General features: G+C 42.1%; 1 protein-coding gene across 1 annotated transcript in view; it reads left to right on the top strand.

Moving 5' to 3' along the window:
- KIAA0368 (KIAA0368 ortholog) overlaps positions 1 to 19,789 on the top strand; it is a gene marked incomplete at both ends in the record, with an annotated part of 47,975 nt that overhangs the window by 5,109 nt on the left and 23,077 nt on the right. Inside the window, 16 exon segments of the mRNA XM_008944738.1 lie at positions 1 to 84; positions 3,096 to 3,264; positions 3,804 to 3,943; positions 5,904 to 5,985; positions 6,247 to 6,366; positions 6,544 to 6,629; positions 6,906 to 6,984; positions 8,091 to 8,140; positions 8,682 to 8,748; positions 8,855 to 8,977; positions 10,120 to 10,223; positions 11,254 to 11,377; positions 13,399 to 13,479; positions 15,463 to 15,691; positions 16,225 to 16,316; positions 18,114 to 18,248. The exon segment at positions 1 to 84 is cut by the window's left edge and continues 22 nt beyond it. Of these exon segments, the coding sequence (XP_008942986.1) occupies positions 1 to 84; positions 3,096 to 3,264; positions 3,804 to 3,943; positions 5,904 to 5,985; positions 6,247 to 6,366; positions 6,544 to 6,629; positions 6,906 to 6,984; positions 8,091 to 8,140; positions 8,682 to 8,748; positions 8,855 to 8,977; positions 10,120 to 10,223; positions 11,254 to 11,377; positions 13,399 to 13,479; positions 15,463 to 15,691; positions 16,225 to 16,316; positions 18,114 to 18,248 (1,765 nt within the window).

Genomic DNA, 19,789 nt, shown 5'->3' with positions numbered 1-19,789 from the left:
TTCTCCATTTAATCTTGCTGAAAAACCAAAGACTGTACAGCTGCTTTTGGACTTTATGTTGGATGTTCTTCTTATGCCTTATGGGTGAGTAAGAGTTAATACCAATCTCCTCTAGTACTGATGTGTTCTTTGTGTGAAACATTACAAACTGTACCCTTGGAAATTAATTTAAAATATGCTGTTATTTCCTAGCTTGAATGAAGCCAATTACATCTTTCAGTAAGATCCAAAGCAGGATCCTAATTTTGAGAAAAGTTTCACCATCTTCCTTATTTAACAAAATATCTTTTTTCTACTTAATTAGGTGTTATGCTATTCTGTCCTTGACCTCTTTTGGGATTAAAGTGAAGCTGAGGCACGTGAGCCATCTGTTAAATAACCAAACCTCTAAAATAGAAGCCATCTCAAAGTGTGTGCTCATCTCCCTGCAGCTAAGTTTTCAGGCATATTCCTCCAAGGTCATAAGCAAGTGTAATGTCTGAGAACTTGTACCTTCCAGAACTTTTAATAACAAGATTTGTCTTTCATCTGTCTTCTGATGAGAAATGTTTGAATGGTAGTGACATTTCTTGGTGTGAACAATGTTTCTGAGAGCAAGAATGATTTACAGAGCAACTTGAATTTACTGATCACTGCTTGTTAGGAATCTTCTAGTGTCTAAAGTCAATATTTTGTCAAAAATCTGTTTTCCACTAACTTTTTTAGTATCTTTGTATTGCCAGGGGAACATCTGCTTTGAAAGAAACTAGAAATAATTTTACAGTAGAACGCATTTATTTTTTCTGACGGTTCATTGATTCTTGTAGGATTTTTCTGAGCATCCAGGTCTTGCTCCACCAAGTGGATTAACCTAAAGGAATGACTTTTAAAACTGTGAGCATGTCATGTTTCTCTGTGTAACTTTCGTGGAGGCTGTGCTCCCATCAGGTGTTTTTAGCACCAGTTCCTTACCATTTGGGTGTGTGGAGTCTTGTAGCTTACAGTTTAAAATGCCTAACCTGCTCCTCTGTTCACAGCTCACACTCTTAAGCTGATCCAGGTTTGTGTTCTTAGCTTCACCACCACACTGCTGTGGCTGTAGCTTCAACTTGGGCTTTACAATAAGACATCACTTCCTTCCATATTGTTGTGCTCTGGCCAATCATGACACTTTTTAAATACTCAGAGACCACAAGGGTAGAGGTGATGATTTAATTTTCCTTCCAGAAGGCACTCAGAGGGTGTGTTCAGCTACCTGGTGGCTCTGGATGTTTGTCTCTTAAGGTCTTGCTCCCCAGGGTTAGACCATTTGCATCTATTTGTAGCTAATTTATGCCAAGTAGAACTTGCTCTGTCATTGCCCAGTTGTAAATTAACCTTGCCAATCTGGGTGCAGTAAAACAGCCAGAGAGCCCAACTTTGGGGCTTGAAGCTCATAATCAGGTGTAAGCATTCAGAGTTTTAACTAATGAGGCTTGGGGTGAACATTTATCTTTCTTGTTGAAAATGTTTACTTCCTCTGTTGCCTGCGTGCTGAATGCAGAACAGATTATGGCTGTCTGGAGCAAAATAATTCTTGTTGGCTTCTGCACTACAGTTTTGATGCCTTCATGTGTTAACCAGCTTCTAAGGATATAGAGAGGTGGAGCAGCTTTTATGAGAGTGTGGAGATGTACACAGGGCAGCTAGATTAGCCAGTCTCCAAAAGACTTAACAGCTGTAAACTTAACCTTTTTGGAGTTGGATTTCCTTCCCTGTGAGCAATAAAGCTGCAGTTTTCAAAGACATCTTATTTTTAAATTTTTTTTTTATACTTCATCCTGTTGATATGCTTCATTATTTCCCTTGTTAGATTTGCTTTTTTTTGTAGAAATCATACAAATGTTGCTAAAGCTTTTAGTACGAGTTTCTCAAATATAGTAGTGTCTTGATTATTCACTTCTAATGCAAAGTGATAGAATCACAGAATTATAGAATGGTTTGTGTTGGAAGGGACCTTAAAAATGATCTAGTTCCAACCCCCTTGTCATGGACAGGGACACATTCACTAGATCAGGTTTCTCAAAAGCCCTATCCGACCTAGTCTTGAACATATCCAGTATTGGGGCATCTACAGCTTCCCCAGGCAACCTGCTTCTGTGATTCACCACTCCCATAGTGAAAAACTTCTTCCTAATTTCTAAACTCAATCTACCTTCTAAACTAAATCTCCCCTCTTCCTGTTTAAAGCCATTACCCCTCATCTTATCACTACAAGCCTTTGCAAAAAGTCCCTCTCCAACTTTCCCGTGGGCCCCCTTCAGATACTGGAAGGCCACAATAAGATCTCCACAGAGAGAGAAGTTGGGGTAAACAACCCCAACTTTCTCAGCCTTTGGAGAGGGGTTCCAGCCCTCTGATTATCTTCATGGCCCTCCTCTGGACCCTTGTCCCTCTTGTACTGGGGGCTGCAGAGCTAGGCACAGTACTCCAAGTGTGGCCCCACAAGAGCAGAATAGAGGGGGAGAATTGCCTCCCTCAACATGCTGGCCACGCTGCTTTTGATGCAGCCCAGCATACAGTTGGCTTTCTGGGCTGCGCTTGCACATTGTTGGCTCCTGTTGAACATCTCTTCAACCAGCAGCCCCAGGTCTTTCTCCTCAGGACTGCTGTCAAACCGTACTTTGCCCAGCCTGTATTTGTGCTTGGGATTACGCCAACCCAGGTGCCGGACCTTGCACCCGGCCCTGTTGAACATCATAAGGTGGGCATGGGCCCACCTCTCAAGCCTGTCAAGGTGCCTCCGTATGTCAGATAAAATATATCATTCTTTCTGGTTCATAACCAGAGGTAACTCTCTTCAGAAGTGGCTGTGGACCCTTCGACTTCCTGACTGAGGTTTGTTTTCAGACCGTTATACCAAGATGGTTATGGCTCTTCTCTTGTGTGATGAGATAACCGGTAGCTCAGTCTCAGGTAGGTAAAATTCTGTCATATGTCAGAGTCATGGGATTAATTAAAGAAGAATATGTAAAGTTGGACAGGCTATGTTTATTCCTTCATTCCAGCACCTAATTCAGCTGGCAATGCAGATTGGTAAAGCCTCTAATGAAACCTTTTTTTTCCTTCCTGCTTAGGTTTGTATTGAATGAATCTCAGAGTCGACAAAACGTGCCCTCGGCTCAGGGCTCTTCATTAAGTAGTGTGGGAGGTCCTGGAATCCCTCAGCCACCTCCAGGGATGAGCTTTTATGCAGCCAAAAGGGTAGTTGGAGATAGCCCATGGACACCAGAGCTTCTAGAACAGGTACTTGCAGCTGTGGAGCTGGTCCTTGGTGAGCTGGGGGTGGTAAGAGGATTGGCTATGGACAGAGGAATGGAAGGCCTGAGGGAAAATACATAACAAATTCCAATCGGGTCTTCAGTTGCCATGAGGGAATTTATTGAGAGACTTCACTTGATGCCTTAAGGAGCTTTGCAACAGTGAGATGGGGTGGGAGATGCCCATCGTTCTCAAAGCTGGTTAGGAAGCAACCAGGACTGCAGCTTGCTCTTCTTGTGTTTTACTCCTAAAAGTAGTAAGTTTGCAAAATTTTCGTACGTTGATGAAGCGTCCCGTTTTAGCAGAGAAGCGGCAGAGTATCCCTAATGGTAATGCTGGTACTTTGCTGCACGTGACTGCTCTGACAGGAGGCAAGAGGAGGGTGCTGCTAAAGAAATGGAGTGCATGTAAACTTGTCCTTAGCAAGCAGAAGCCATTGTTTCGGAGAGCTGAACTGCTGTGGTTATTGTAACATACGCTTTCTTGTCAGTAACACTGCCTTTACTTTCCCCATCCTTGAACAGTGTAAGCTGGGAATAGTGAAGTTCATTGAAGCTGAGCAAGTGCCAGAACTTGAAGCAGTTATACACCTGGTTGTAGCCTCCAGTGATACAAGGCACAGTGTTGCCACTGCAGCAGACCTTGAACTAAAGAGCAAACAAAGGTACAAGTTTGGATGTTTGGAAAAGATGGTACTAGTGTTCCTAGCAAAGCTAGCTGCAGGTAATGTGGTGCTCCAGAGACACTGCTCTGAAAGGAGGAAGGCTACAGTCCCCCACAGACCTGCAGAGCTGCTCTGCATTCACATGGAGCAGGGAATGCTGTGGCTCACAATCTTCCAGCTGGGACTATCACTTGGTTCCAGGGCTGACAGCTTTAGCTGCTCATTTTCTGTCATCTCTAGAATTGCTTTTGAGCCATTTTCTTACTCCTTGGTTTCCAAGTTGCCCTCTGTGGATTATCTATGGTCAGTAAGGCCTTAGTAAGTGAATCACAGCTAGTCAACTTACGTGTATTGTCTTTCCCAGAAAAGTACACTTACTTAATTATTCAGAGAGTAAAGGGACTGCAATTGTGAAGTGGAACATAGTCTAGGAAGTTTGGCAGCCACTGTTTTCTGCATTATTAAAGCTTTTGCCCGTCTGTAGTCCACTTTTCATCATCTAAAGACAATGCTTCTGTCCTGTCAAGAGGCTGGAGTAATTGCTGCTGGTGCTATTTGTTGGCTCACTGATCATGTGAGGTTTGCTGGCTCATATAGGAGATTTGGAGTGAGAGAAACCTGCCTTTGAAATGTGTAGGTGGCTTCTGTTTTACTAGAAATATAGGACTATTTAACTGGAAGTCAAACACGTAACGTGAAACCCTCTCCATTTGAGGCAAAGGGGATGATTCTCATAAGTGATGAGAGCCTGGTTAAGGAAGTCAGGCAGTGTCTCTCCTTTGCTGCTTATCTCATCTTTCCCTTTGTGTTGGTATTCTTTGCCTGGAGAGCAAAATACATATTAATATGCAATCTTAAATGTCTTTTATGAGAAATACATGCTACCTCACGGCTCGCTTGCTTGGAAATCAGTTGCTTTACTGAAAGAGACAGTTCAGTCTCCTTCATTTTTTTGAAGCATGCATGCTTAACTTTTTGTTTTCTTTGGGGACTTCCTTTGGGTATCGTATGTGTGTATTCTGAACAGTCTCATCAGTAGTTATCGTGGGCAGACAAGTTTGTGAGAGACTGTTCTGCCAATGACCAGGCCCAACAAAAATGATAGCACCAGCAGAAAGAGAATCCAATATGCAGACTGTATTGTAGACAAGGAGGACATCCCGTGAATGATTGCCGGGGGTACAAACAGGTCAATCAGCTGGTACATAATTGACGCCACCCCCAACGATCCCACAAAGGATGTAACTCAGCCCACAACAGGTGGTACAAATAGGGACCCGAGGTTGCCCACAGATGGCATGGGGAACAGCCAGACCAGCCAGTTAAACACATATGATAAAGGTGACCACATAATGACTCTCACCCGATCCGCCCATGTTCACAAAGGTCTAAACAGAGCAGGGCCCAGCTCCAGGGAGAGTCAGGAGGTCTGCCCTGAACCAGGAAGCTCTGTGGAGTGCACTCCGCAGACAGACACTCCTGACTCCCTGCAAGTGGTCCCAGCTTTTATCCCCAAGCAGACACCTGACCTTTGTCAACTCAATGTGGGACAAAGACCAAGATGAAATAGTCCTGGAATTAAAAATACCCTCTTCTTATTGAAATATCAAAGCACCAAGGCTGAAGAAAGTGGAGAAATTTTTTAACAGATGGCCATTCTGTATTGAGTTGGTAGGCAGTCAGTGTTTGTATGTCTTGATTCAGTTGGAGAGAAGGGAAAATGTAGGTTTCTCACAGATTATTTGAAATTGTCAGAATTTGTAGGTGAAATTTTAATAACATTCTTCATGGTTGTATACCATGTGGATGTGGGAGGAGTGATTAGAAGTGAAACTACCCCTATTAATACTCGTGGAAGAATATGAATGTGATGTGGAAAGCTATAAAATATATATTTTTAAAAGTAATCAAGAGCTGGAATCATAACATGTTGGTGTTCAATGTGGTTTTTTTTTTTTAGTTTAATTGACTGGAACAATCCTACTATCATCAACAAAATGTATAAAGTGTATCTTGGGGATATACCACTGAAAACCAAGGAGGTAAGATTTGCCTTCAGAGTTGCATACCTGCTTAATTTCTGAAGCTGTAATTTTAGCCAACTTATTTTATTCACAGACTTTTTTTTTTAAAAAAAAGATCTGTTGCTTTCTCTGATCTCTGCTTTCACTGAACACTTTTGCTAATAAATAATTTTTTCTCTGTCTTAGTATATTCTGATTTGCAGTAGAAAGTAATTCGGCTAACTTAAAAGTACTGCTGCCCAGAGATGCACTAGGTTATTTCAACTCTGTTTCTGACAGGGATCTGTTCTGAAACCAGAAATGAAACGAGAGTCAGTCAGCACCCGTGTTAAATTAAAGATAGTTCCTCATCTTCTGCGATCCCGGCAAGCTGCCGAAACGTTCCCAGCTAACATCCAGGTAATTCTTGCCTTCCATAGCTGCTCTTCCTAATGAGCTTAGTAATACAGTTCCTCCAGTATGTAGGGGAGGGAAACACTGCTACTGATGACCATGTTTAAAGAAGATGGGGATTTAGAAAACCTTTGAAAGCGAAACCAAATACCCTCTGATCTGCTCTTTATTCCTTTTGGCCAGGTGGTTTATGATGGACTCTTTGGTCCAAACACAAATGCAAAACTGAGAAGTCTGTCCTTGCAGTTTGTGCATCATATTTGTATCATGTAAGTAATTCAGGGTGAGCACAATGGGTTTTTAGCTAATTGCCTAGAAGACACTCTGTTTGCTAGATACATAACTGAATGAAGGGCAAAGAAAGAATACTAAAATTCATAGAAAGATGTGTTCTTTCCTTAATCTTGAAATCTGTGTGTGTGCTTGCACACACATTAAACTGTAATTTCCCAGCTTAAGAAAGTTGAGAAAAAATTGTACTGAGAGAAGATACTTTTAAGGGATGCAGAAAGTAATGTTTTGTTTGTTGGTGTCTCTGATTGCAGTTGTCCAGAAAGTAAAATAAAACCATTGGGCCCAATGCTTTTAAATGGACTTACAAAGCTGATCAATGAATACAAAGAGGTAAGCTGAAAGGTTCTTTACTTAGAACTATAATTCTTCATATGAATACAAGCAAAAGACAAATACCTTTATGGTGGACACTGGTAGATCTATTTTTTGTAGTTGCCTGAGATGGATGTCTAAGGATACTTCCTAAGAAACTTTCTTGGAAGAGAAACAAATTCTTCAAAAAGCTGTATAGGAAAGCTTTTACTTGTTTAACAGCTATGGACAGGTGCTTGGACACTATTTGCAAAGTCTCTGAAAATAATAGTGTTGTAATACAATGAATGAGGCCAGAGTAGCACCTAGCTGCTGTAGCTCATTACTCTGAAGTGTGCAGGGCCCTCAGCTCCAAGTATATACCCTGCTGTGATAAGCACCTCTGTAGTTCTGCTTGCAATGCGTCCCATTCTGACTCTCCAGGGATGATGTTGCTGTGGGAAGGGAGTTACAAGAAGGACTGCAAATGCCAGTCTGGCCTGAAGAGATCTTTCCAGTGCCATTTCAGGAGGCAAATTCCCCATGACACTACTGCCTGTATCTTATGAAGGGCTGATGTTGCAGACCACCTTGTCTGCAGCTTTGATCCTCTTGCTGGTTCATTTCAACTGTTGGATGTGACCTTCTGGCCTGACCTGGTTTTTGAACGCGAGAGCCTCCCCTTCCACTGGGAAAAGTGTGAACCAGGAGTGTTCAGGAGGAAGTAAGCCTATACATAAACGTGCTGCACTGGTCATCTGCAGGCTCCACTGTGCAAATAGCTCCATTTGTGTAAAGCTGCTGTTTAGGGCCAGTGGGAGGTTTCTGTCCCTTTGCTGCTGTTTTATGTACTTGCTGAACCTCCTTAGCTATATTTCTTGAAATAAAATGTGATTAGATGAGACCAGAAGGGAGATTTACATTCCATCACCATTTGTAATTTTCTCTTTCTTTTGGAAGGGCAGGGTCCTTCTTTCTTTATGCAATATGTTTATACTGGGCTATGATTATTTTATGTTCCAGGATTTGTTGACCGTGAAAGCCTGTTTGAGCACTTTGGAAACAGGATTTAAAGTGATTAATTATAAAATATAGGACTTCATGTATTTCTGGTTTTGCTTAAATTTATTGTTTTATCATTCAAGGACTCAAAACTGCTGTCAATGGCATATTCAGCGGTCGGAAAGCTCTCCAGGTAACTGAAGCACCATTAAGCAATGGGATATTGAATAATTTTTCTAGAGTAATCTGTTAACTTATCAGCAGAAAGCTTTACGCCACCTGCCAATTTTGCAATTGAGTGTATAGTGCGGAGAAAAGCATTCTTCTCGTGACATCTCCAGAGGTATGAAAAGAAATACGTTTTTAGCTGATAGCTTCTCTAGCAATGATTAATGGCAGCTCATAAATGATGCACAAAACTTAAGATCCACTTTCTGGATAGCCAGAAACATAAATTCAAGGACTGTACATCAGAGACCAGAGGGCATAAAGCTAGACAAGTAGAATGTTCAGAGGTATGCTGGTGATCCAAGTGATTTTCCAACCTCTGTTAAGGCAGGGGATGCTGCTCCATGATGGAAGTGGATATGGTAGAGCAAACTTTGTGTGCTGGCTCTGTTTTGTTTGACAGTTAAAATGTGGGATGAAGGGAGGACCAGTGAAATGTGAAGCACTTCACGTTAAAAACCGCAGAACTTCATTGATTTGTTATTTCATTGATTATCTTGTTTCAGCCGAATGCCTCAGCTCTTTACCAAGGATATAGCACTGGTACAGCAGTTTTTTGAAGCTTTATGCAAGGTGGGTGCTGACAAGGCTTTGAGAAATCGCTAAAATCTTCTCTTGGTTTTGCTTAATTTGTGTCACTGCACGCTGTAAAGTAAAAACTCTTGGTTTTGTACTGCAGGAGGATGCTGATACTAGGCTTGCCATTCAGGAGGCCCTGTCTATGATGGTTGGAGCATACAGTAACTTGGAAGGAGCCCAGCGTACTCTGATGGAAGCTCTTGTAGCTTCTTACTTAATAAAGGTATTTTCAGTGGAGTCAGAATTAAGTATCTTAAAAAAAGCTGTTGGTTTCCTGATTCCTGGCACTTCCTGCTGTATACTTTCAGAATAAGTCTCCTTTTTCTCACTGAGTGTATTGGCCTGTCTGGGAGAAGGGGGTGGTGCATGCTCAGATGAAATGTTTTTAGTATGGTACAGTGGCTGCAAGAAGGGTGAGAGTGTTTTTTGCTATTTGTGTTCTGTTTTGCAAAGAAACAAAGCCATTGTGATTGTACTGTATGTCTCTCATAGTCTCCTCCTAAGAAATCTCTAAGAAGCAGATGTTTCAAGAACAGTGTCTTGTCAAACACTTTGTGAAAGCAAGAGTTTGGTAGAAAGGATCATTATCTGCTAAGTGGGGATTTCAGTGTGCTCTGTGGTTTCTAGCATTACAGGGCACCTGGGAAGCTCCCCAGGAGCTCGGCCCTGAGACAGTAATCCAGCAGAAATCACACTTCAGTGACTCTCTTACTTTACCAGGTATCATGTTTGTGCTCAGAATTCCCCAGAGGTTTGGGTTTTTGGAAGGAGGGGTTTTTGTATACTCTGTATTTGCATGGGTACTCAGGGTGTCTGCGGAGTTACGTGTATTTCTAGTGGTTGCACTAGTAACTGTGTAAGAGACTGTTTTCATGTTGGTGACTCTTTTGCCCAGGTGCTTGAGAGATCTAGGTCACCAGACAGTGTCATTCTGAGACTGATTGAACGCAGCAGAGCGAATGGCCACCCTGAGCTAAAGTTTCTTTTCCACCTCTGGCTGTGCAGCTCCTAAGCATGGCTCTGTCTTATGTGGGTAGATGATACATGTCATTCTTCATTTCAGAGCTGCCTGGGTGGGGCAGTTCAGATGTCTAAGAATTAGCGACAACTGTGATTTACGATTCCCAAATACATGCATGTATCTAACTTCCATTGTCCACTTGTGTATATATGAGAAGCTAATTTTTCCCCATCTCCTGCCGTATGAAGAGTTAGCAAGAAAAACATCTCAAAATGTCTAAACTCTTTGAGTCATGTTGGTAGCAGAGGGCAAAATGGATGACTGATGATGTACAGGTGGTGAGTGCAGGTCATAAGCTTGTTCATTTAAAACTCAACACTATTTTTGTGTCTCTTCTCTTTAAGCCTGAAGTTCAAGTACGTCAAGTGGCTGTGAAATTTGCTAGTACAGTATTCCCTCCAGATCATATCCCTTCCAGATATTTACTCCTGTTAGCTGCAGGAGACTCGTAAGTTGTTCTTCTTTTTAAGTTATTTTCATATATGTACACACACACACATATATATTTACATCCAGTATATATTTGGATTAAATATGAATGCATGCGTATGTGTGTATGTGTGTACATAAAAACTGACTGAAAATGAAGTAGATAATTTGGAAATAAACATCTACATAGGGGCATTCTTGACAGTTCTGTGGAGAGCTGTTACTGTGCCTTATTGTAGGTTTTGGCATGGATTCTTTTTCTTGTTTCAGATGAGCTGCTTTCACTAAAGCACTTTGTGTCATGATGAGTTGAAATTGCAAAGTGCAAATGTGTTGACTGCAATCACCTTCACAGTGGCTGGAAATTATTTTTTCCTGGCAAATTTTATTGATCTATTTTTAGCCTGTATTTGCAAAGAATCAGGAACCGTACACTTGTGATAGTTCCCAGTCTGCTGAGGAGTAGTTGACTCATTAAATTGCAGTAGTCATTTCACTTGCAGTTTTCTGTTACTGCAGAGTAATTTAAGTGGTGGGGTTTTTTTCCAACTTACTTTAGTTTCTTAATTTTTGATGTGAGTAGCTATTGTGTAACTAAAGAAAGCTAAATAGATCAATTGCAACAAAGAGCTCTGTCACTGCAGAGTCAGCACTGTTTCAGGAGTTGATCTTCTGCTAAGCAGATAGCCATAAACCTGGTAGGTGTGAGCTGAAGCTTGAAGTGATGGGGAGTAGGAGCAGACAGGGTAAAAAGTGTGTGGGAACAAGAAACTGGTGGTGAATGCCGGCAGGATGTAAGAGGAGCAGAAGTAGGCTGATCCAGGCTGTTTTGCAGAGACCTTTTATCACTACCCCTTTTCTTCCCTCTCTCTAAATAAACAAATCATTAAAGTTCTAATGCAAACTTTTTTTTCCCCTTCCTTTGAAAAAAACCACTTTGCATTTAAAAACAGTTTGCTCTCCTCCAGCTTCCCAAGATATGTTCTTGCTGATTAAAGGTCATTTGTTCTGTGCAAATAACGTCTGTTTCTCATCTTTTCTTCTGAAAGGCGGGAGGAGGTACATGGAGAAGCCCAGCGGGTGCTGAGAACATTTCCTGGCAAAAACGAAAAGGAGAGTTCTGGGAAGCAGATGCCTTCCTTCCCTGAAATGGTCCATTACATTCAAGACAAGGTATAGTGCTTCTGTCCCAGTAGATGACAAACACAAGCCTGATGCTCAGGCATGTAATAACGGTGGTCTTCCCTTCTCTGTATCCCTCATGTCCCCCAAGGAGCAAAGTTAGCTAAAATCACAGTGCAGACCACACGTAGTATTGCATTGCTTAGGTTAGCACTCATCGCTACCTTCTGACAAAAGTTGCAAAAGACCCAAATGTTAAGTAGCAAGGAGGCAGGTCTTCAACAGAGGGATTATTTTACTTCGATGTTGTTTATGCAGAAGATGTGTGGAGTGAGGAATGCAGTGTTCAAGGGCGATAATCCAGCACATTTCACAAATGCAGTTTGCTCACAAGCATCCTGAAGGGATTCGGAAGATCACTCTCTAGGTGGGCTGGTGAAGAATAATATTGTGCATAAAACAGGAAACAGATGCCAGGCTAGGAAAGGAGATACTGGAACATGGGAAGAGGTCTCGTTTATTGACTTAAAGGCTTAATTATTCATCTTCATTGCAATCTGTGGAAATAATGGCCATGTAAACAACTTTTCATGAGTCTAGTAGAAAGAGGTGTTAAAATCTGGTCTGTATTGCAAACTTCTGTGTGTAGTAGCTATACTAGGCTTATAACCTATAAAGATGATGCAGAGGGTCACTGACGTACTTTTTTTTTTTTCCTCTGATAGTGTACTTTTTAAAAAATGTGAGAGTTACATAATGTTGGCACACATCTGTTTTTGCAAGAGATCTGCGATAGCAGAAATCTTAGACCTGAAAGATTCTTACGTGAAATGTTGTCCACTCTGCTGGTGTACTCTGCTAGCGTATGATGCTTTTGAAGCTTTATGAACAAACTTGCCTTTGTCCAAAGTACTTATTACTCGGATAGTTATAAAAATCTAAGAAACCAAGACTGAGTTTTAGATAACACTATTAAATGCCTGTCCCCTTGAATGTTTAAGTTTCCTTGACTCCTGTAATGTCACTAAATAACTATGGATCAGCCTCACTTAATCACTACTGAGAAGAACAGGATTCCCTCGCTCCTGGGTGAATGTAAACAAAAATTTTTTGAGCACTTTCCAGGTCTTTCTTACTTGTGCTGAAAGCATACAAAAAAATCCCAGAACCATATTTCTTTGGTTTTCTTGAAGTGTGAACATTCACATTTCATGAATAATCTGCGAGTGCTGGAGATGTTTGAGAAGTTTGTTTGCATTGCTTGGCACAACAGGCCGAGACGCAGAACGGCTTTCCTGCGTGAGTTAGCATGGTTTTCTCCCTCTGCAAGTAAGTACGTGCAGAGGAGGAGGTGTGCTTTTGCAGATATCAGGCTGCCCTGCTGAATCCAGCCCTAGCACTAGTGTGCCTATCGCCTGGAGAATATGGACATGCTTTTCTGCAGTGTTTGCAGTGGGCGTTACTGGAAGCCTTCTGTTCAGATGTTTTTTTCTGCTGGAATATTCCTGCTTCTCAAATCTAACGCTTCCATGGAAGGGAGTCGCTCACTTGCTGCTGCAGTCTTCTACCCAGCAGGCAGTAGAGTCTGAGAGAGTGCCTGGGCTTGGCTGGTGCAGCACAAGGTGCCCACCTCCCACTGCTGGGGAGGCCTGGCTTCTCTGCAGCCTCTCCAGGCAGAGCTGCTGTCACCAAGCTTCCTTGCTGCCTGTCAGCTGGGGCGCCTCGGAGTTTGAAAGTTTATGAGGTATTTTGTTTAGAAATTCTAAAGCACTTTGGTTTTTTTTTTTCAATGTGAGGAAGAAAGAATGTTGTCCTCCTCCAGCCTCCCCTGCTGTTCCCTCTCATGAATTCAGAGTTTCCACTTTCTGAGTTCATGGAGACATAAATTTGATTGACCTAAACTGTACTATTACCAAGTGCACTGTGTCCTTCTTGTTATAGAACTGTTGCACATTTTCAGTTGCTAAGTGGAGGATAAACATAGTTGCATCAGCAAAATTTCGTTGACCTTTCCAACATCTCTGCTGTTCTTGGGTCTGAATGTTCCACTCTTAATATACTCTCTTGTTTAGGCCTCTCACCGGATGAAAACTCCAGCTAAATATATGACTGGAACTACAGCATTGCCTTTCAATCCTGCCACATTTGGAGAGGTAATTGTGTGGATTTACTTCCTCGGATACGTGTAACAATATTTATTTAGAGGATAGCGTACGAAGCTAACAGTTACCATAAGTCACCCTACATTCTAAAATTCCTCTCTTGAACAGATGTTAGGATTAACTCTCTATCCTTTATCTGTCTGTCCTTAAATGGCAGTCTGAACAGGATTTTCATGCAGGGTTGGGAGGAGTGCTCCCAAGAGAGCTGCTGTGCTGCTTTCTGCAGCATACATAAAGTAATAGCTTGTCAGAGGGAGAAACTGGCAATCCGGTGCAGAAGTCCTATCATGTTCCTTGGGGCTGTTCTTTCCACAGCAGGTTCCCTGGCTTCAGTGGTCTGCAGAGACAGACTCACAGGTGGTGCAAGGTCTGTAGTAGCAGTGCAATAGATTGTGTTTGTATTCATGCCAAATTGGTAGAGGGTACAGGCTGAGCTGCCTGCAAGGAGGTTGCATCAGGTGATGGATAAACCAACCATCTGTGAATTATCTAATCTTTTGAGAGCGATGCAGGGTTGTTTGCTTACATAGGTGTATTGCAGAGCCTGGTCCTAAGGTTTGGTACGCTTTATATTTGTTCCTGCCTCCGTGCTGACTCATGAGTCAGAAAACAAAAACTAAAAAAACCAGGTCCTGCTAGAGTGGAGCCTGAGGGTGGCAGGCCGTGGCTGGAAATGAAGTCGTTAGCCCAGCTCAAGGGCACCTGGACTAGCGCACGCAGCATGGGCAACAAACAGGAGGAGCTGGAAGCCACTGTGCAACACAACAGCTATGACACAGTCACCATCACAGAAACGTGGTGGGATAAGTCTCATGAGTGGAGTGCTCTAATGGGTGGCTATAAGCTCTACAAACGTAACAGGCAAGACAGAAAGGGCGGTGGGTTGGCTTTCAGTATTAGGGAGGTTTTGGGACCAGTCTTGCTTAATGTCTTTATCAATGACCTCACTGAGGGGATTGAATGCACCCTCAGTAAATTTGCAGATGACATGAAATTAAGTGGGAGTGTGGATCTGCTGGAGGGTAGGAGGGATCTGGACAGGCTGGAGCAATGGGCTGAGGTCAGCTGGATGAGGTTCAACAAGGCCAAGTGCTGGGTCCTGCACTTGGGTCACAACAGCCCCAGGCAACGCTCCAGCCCTGGGGAGGAGTGGCTGGAAACTGCCTGGTGGAAAAGGACCTGGGGGTGTTGGTGGACAGCCAGCTGAACATGAGCCAGCAGTGTGCCCAGTGGCCAAGAAGGCCACCAGCATCCTGGCCTGGATCAGAAGTGGTGTGACCAGCAGAAATAGGGAGGTGATCGTGCCCCTGGACTCGGCACTGGTGAGACGGCACTTTGACCGCGCTGTCAGTTTTGTTCACCACAGGATAAGGACACGGAGGTGCTGGAGTTGGTCCAGAGAAGGACAACAAGGCTGGTGAGAGGGCTGGAAAACTTGCCTTGTGAGGAGTGGCTGAGGGATCTGGGGTTGTTTAGTCTGGAGGAGACTGAGAGAACTTATTGCTTTCTACAGCTAAGGAGCAAAAGGAGGTTGTAGTGAGGCTGGTGTTGGTCTCTTCTTCCAAATTATTATGATAGGATGAGAGGAAATGGCCTCAAGTCGTGCTAGGGGAGGTTTTGATTAGATATTTGGAAGAATTTCTTCACTGAGAAAGTGGTCAGACACTGGAACACGCTGCCCAGGAAAGTGGTGGAGTAATCATCCCTGAAGGTGTTCAAAAAACGAGTAGATGTGGCACTTGGGGCGGTGGTCTAGGCGTTAGGGAAATGTTGGGAGGAAGGTTGGACTTGATGGTCCCAGAGGTCTTTCCAACCATAGAGATTCTATGAGTCTGTCTAGGTTTGATTAAGAATTGACTGTCTTGTTTGGGTTACATTAAATACAGCATATTCCCTGCTCTTTTATTTTGTCTCCTCCTGGTTATTCAGGTGCACATGCACTCAGTATCTTGTGTTTGTCTCTTCTCTACTTAGATAGTTCTGTATCTGCGGATGTGTCTTGCTCACAGTGCAGGCGTGGTGCCAACCTCACAAAGCTTGGCAGATATGCAAGATCATGCTCCGGCCATTGGACGTTACATAAGAAGCCTCATGTCTGGCAACCATATCTCTTCATCTTCTTCCTCCTCTTCAAAAAGTGTAGAAACCAACCCGGTACATATATATATTGGTCTTCTTCAGCAACTCTTGGCTGGTGTTGGAGGTAAGAAACTGCATGCAACTTTTTGAAGAAAAAGCCCTCCTCTCGTACTAGAAATGAGTTGCCATGCCCAGTACTTGTTGCATGGATTACAGAGTTGTAACATGGTCTGTACACTCTTGTTCTGTGGTGATGTGTAGGTGAGAGAAAGCAGAACAGTAAAATTGCAGCATTGGTCGATGTAATTGCTTTAAAATTGAGGCCTTTGTAACAGCTTCCTCACCCATGAATGCTGTGTCTTCCTCACTCTTTTTTGCAATCTGCAACAATTGCACCTGTTGCAGACAGGCTGGGTTGAATGAAGCACTTGCATGCCTTTAGAACAAATTGCTACCAGAATGTTGACTTCTGTTGGTTTCCCTGATGTTTCTGAGAGATACTGTACCCTGTTACTCTTTATTGTTTGTTAGCCCTAGTGAATGGCAGGTGAACGCTTGGACATGCCGGATGCTTCTTAACTTCTTTTTATCACTGATTGTTAGATAACTGGCAATGCTGCAGTTGTTTAATAACCTAATTCTTTAATTACTGTTTAGGTTTGCCAGTTATGTATTGCCTTCTAGAAGTTGTTTCGGTGTATCCAGAAAAACTAGCCACTAGATTTGTAGACAAAATGGATTGGATAAAGGTATGCTGGAAACCTGTTCTGATTATTTGTTTTTGGGTGGAGGGTGTTTAGCATTGGCAAAATCTGGCAGAATGGAGTGTTATTTCAAAGTATGCACTTACTTTGAAATCTGCTGTTTCTACTAACAGTGAACACCTCATGAGATACTATATTTAACAGGATGGGGAAAATTATTTTTTTATTCTTTGGTTGGTGTTACTGATTTTGTTCATTGATGTACATGTCCTGGATAGTGCCTGCTGTTGATACTGGTGGTACAGTCAGTCTGTTTTCCTCTTGACAGGAAGGTCCATTAAATAGCAAAAGAAAACTGAAAACAAAATTTGCAAATTTTTGAAGGAATTGTTTAACAGTGGGAGTGTTCCAGTGGGAATATGTGAGTGGCTAGTTAGAAAATGAGGTAAATTAGATCCCTAATTGTTTTAGAGCCCTTTTAATTTTTTTTAAATTAGCCTCACTTAAAAAAATAAAAACAAACAAACATAACAAAACAAACAAAAAAAAAAAGAACAAACAAAACCACCCCAAACAAAACCCAAAAAAACCCAAATGAAACAAAAATCCCAGATAAACTGGAGCCTGCTTGGGAGTAAGCCAGAGAGAATTCTGCTTTCCCTAGATTCCTTTCTCAAGCAGGTTTCTACTTTTTTGGCCATTTGCTTCAAGCATCCAGAATTTGCTACAATCTTACAGGTTACCTGGGGGAATGTGGCAGAAAAAAATACTTGGTTGAGTTAAAGAAAAATTATAATACATTCTAATAATTTCTCCCACTGGTATCTGTGCTGGATTGCACTGTATACAGTTTATCACATCTCATTTGAGCACAGGTATGAACCATAGAGGACTGAATAGCATTCTTCTTTTCAGTATTGCTCATAATTTGCAGAAAAATTCCTGGTTTGCATTTGCAAAATTAAGCTTCCAGGGGTGGTAGCTGATGATACCTAGTTCCAGAAAAATTGTCCATTGTATAATTTCGCTTTGCCAGTTGGGAGGAATAGGTCCAGGGGTTTGTTAGAAGTCAGCTGTGTGGTCTGATGCATGTTTTGAGTTACTTAGGTTTCATGAGCCTGACAGATTTAATTTCTTGTTTGTTTACTTGGCTCATTTTTGCCTTCACTGTGGTGACCCAAGCCATTCAAAGATTTAAGTACAGATTTTTCATGAGTATGTTGCATGATACATCTAATTAGTTGCAGAAGTAAGATTATATCTTAAAAAATTACCTCAGGCTTCCAAAATTCAACTATTTAATGATTTAGGTAATAGAAGATCTCTAATACAAAGCAGATACATTTGCATTAAGAGCTGGATTTTGTGGTCAGGTTTGGTTGGGTTTTTTTGGTCACCATTGGATTTAACTGATTTTACCTCAAGGTGTTTTTTCCACTTGATAAATAAAAAGAAAATGGAAGCCTCCAATATCTCAGGAAAAAGTAGTGTCTTCAGGGTTTTTTTAGTGTAGTATGGGTGCAATCTACTGGCAGCTCTTCTCTGAAGACAAAATTTAGCCAAGTGTTCAGTCTACATGTTTAAGGCAGAACTGGTGCTTAGCCCTCTTTTGGTGAGTCGTCATCTTCCTCCTAAACGATGGTCATGCAGTGAGTGTTTTGCTGAATTGAGTGCTTTGTTTCTTACTAAAGGATAATGCTGTTGGTTTAATGGGTGGGTTCTGAGTTAGGTATGATTTATGTAGCTGCATGACAGATGTGGTTGTATATTGGAGTTCTGTATGAACAGACTGTATAAGAAGCTGCTTTCATGTTTTATATTTCTTTTTAAAAAATCCCTCAGAGCCTGATGAACACAAACAAAGAAGAAATGCGTGAGCTCGCAGCCCTGTTTTATTCTGTAGTGCTGTCTACCATGTCTGGAGATGAGCTTAGGGCCTCCTTGGAGCAGCTGATCCAGATGACGAAAGACAATCATGTAACTACCTTCTTCTTTTGCTTCTTCTCACTTTTTCCTGTGTCGTGTAACTGATAGGAAATCTGAATCTCACAGTGTGTCCAGGATGTATTAGCCTCAATGTGAATGTAAAATTAAGTAGCTGACTTCCAGCTGGATGGTGAGAAGGGATTTTTGTGTAGGTGAGTGCAACAGATCTTTAAATAAAATAATCGCTAAAGCTGTTGTTAAGGCCAGTGGAAGGGTTTCATGGAGGTACTTCGCAAGCAGAGCCAGCACCATCAGGTATATAGCCAGTTTTAGCCAGCTAAATATTGCTTATCTTGCTAAGTGGTAATGGGTCACACTGCTTACCTCAGACAGTTTACTGATGCCTTATTCATGAGCAACTACAGGTACCTGCAGAACTAAGAAAGTGTTTAACACATTGAACGTTTAATTCCCCTTCCCCTCCTGAGCTGTAACTGCCTTCTGGCTTCTCGTTGCCTTGGAGTCTTGTCCTAGCAGCAGCCTTTGCCTGGTGAGGGCTGGCTTCTTCCCTTCCCTTGTCCTTACCTCTGCCACTATGAGCATGGAGGAGGAGTCCTGAAAGCAACTTGGCTGGATTTCTCTGCTGGTATGTTTTGAATTCTGAAAGGGAGGGAAAGGAGTAGCATTTTTAGGTTATATTTTGCCAAGACATTTTTATGTCAGTCTTCCTGAAGAACTTTCTGGGCCACCATTTGACACTGCAGACAACAGGCTCGTGCTGATTGCTCGATGCCATAATTAACAAACATGATTTATTTTGCATCTGTGAAAGCTGTGTCTGAGCAACAACATGGCCTTGGCTCACAGTTTTACACAGGGTGCCAGCACAAGCGAGTCCCATCCCCACGCTGCTGCCTTCTGCCTGGCCACCCATGAAGCCATGGCTGAACTTTCAGAGAACTTGGCTGAGAATAAAGAGTGATGTGAGCTGTGAAACACAAAAAGAGCATTTTTGAGTTCGAGTCAGTTAGAGCTCTGGTTTGCTGTGAGTATAGAAAACCAGTTGAATCAGTACAGCTAGGGGTGGTAGCAGTCTCTAGTGGCTCAGAAAGGATTGAATAGGGAGCAAGGACCCACCTTCAGCTGGCTTTACTGTTGTGAGATTACAACACAAGTCAGTTGCACTGATGGAAATTTTTGTAGGGATGTGATAACAAACAGATACCAGAAATAATCTGAGTTAAGCCCCTTCCTTTTTTTTTTTTTATTTTTTTTTTTAAACTAAGGTAGCATTTAAGTCTCACAGCCTTATTTCTGCACAAAATCCTTGTGTTAGAATTCACCTGTGGGAATGAGTACTATCATTAAATAGTCCCAGCATCGAATTAACATTGGAGAAATTAATGTTCTTGACATTTAATTCTAGTAATACGGTTTCACAGTCTGTGGCCTACTGAACTGTGTAGAGGCATTAAAGAGAGATAGCATCATCTTAGCTCACCTTCATAAGTCTGTACTTACTGAGCTGGATTTAAAATTTTTTTTTGCCTAGCTATCAAGTGGTAGAATTTAGGAATGTGAGTGCTGATGAT

The sequence above is a fragment of the Merops nubicus genome, unplaced genomic scaffold (genome assembly GCF_000691845.1).
Source record: "Merops nubicus isolate BGI_N331 unplaced genomic scaffold, ASM69184v1 scaffold11607, whole genome shotgun sequence".
NCBI lineage: Eukaryota > Metazoa > Chordata > Aves > Coraciiformes > Meropidae > Merops > Merops nubicus.
This window is presented reverse-complemented; position numbering and strand designations above follow the sequence as displayed.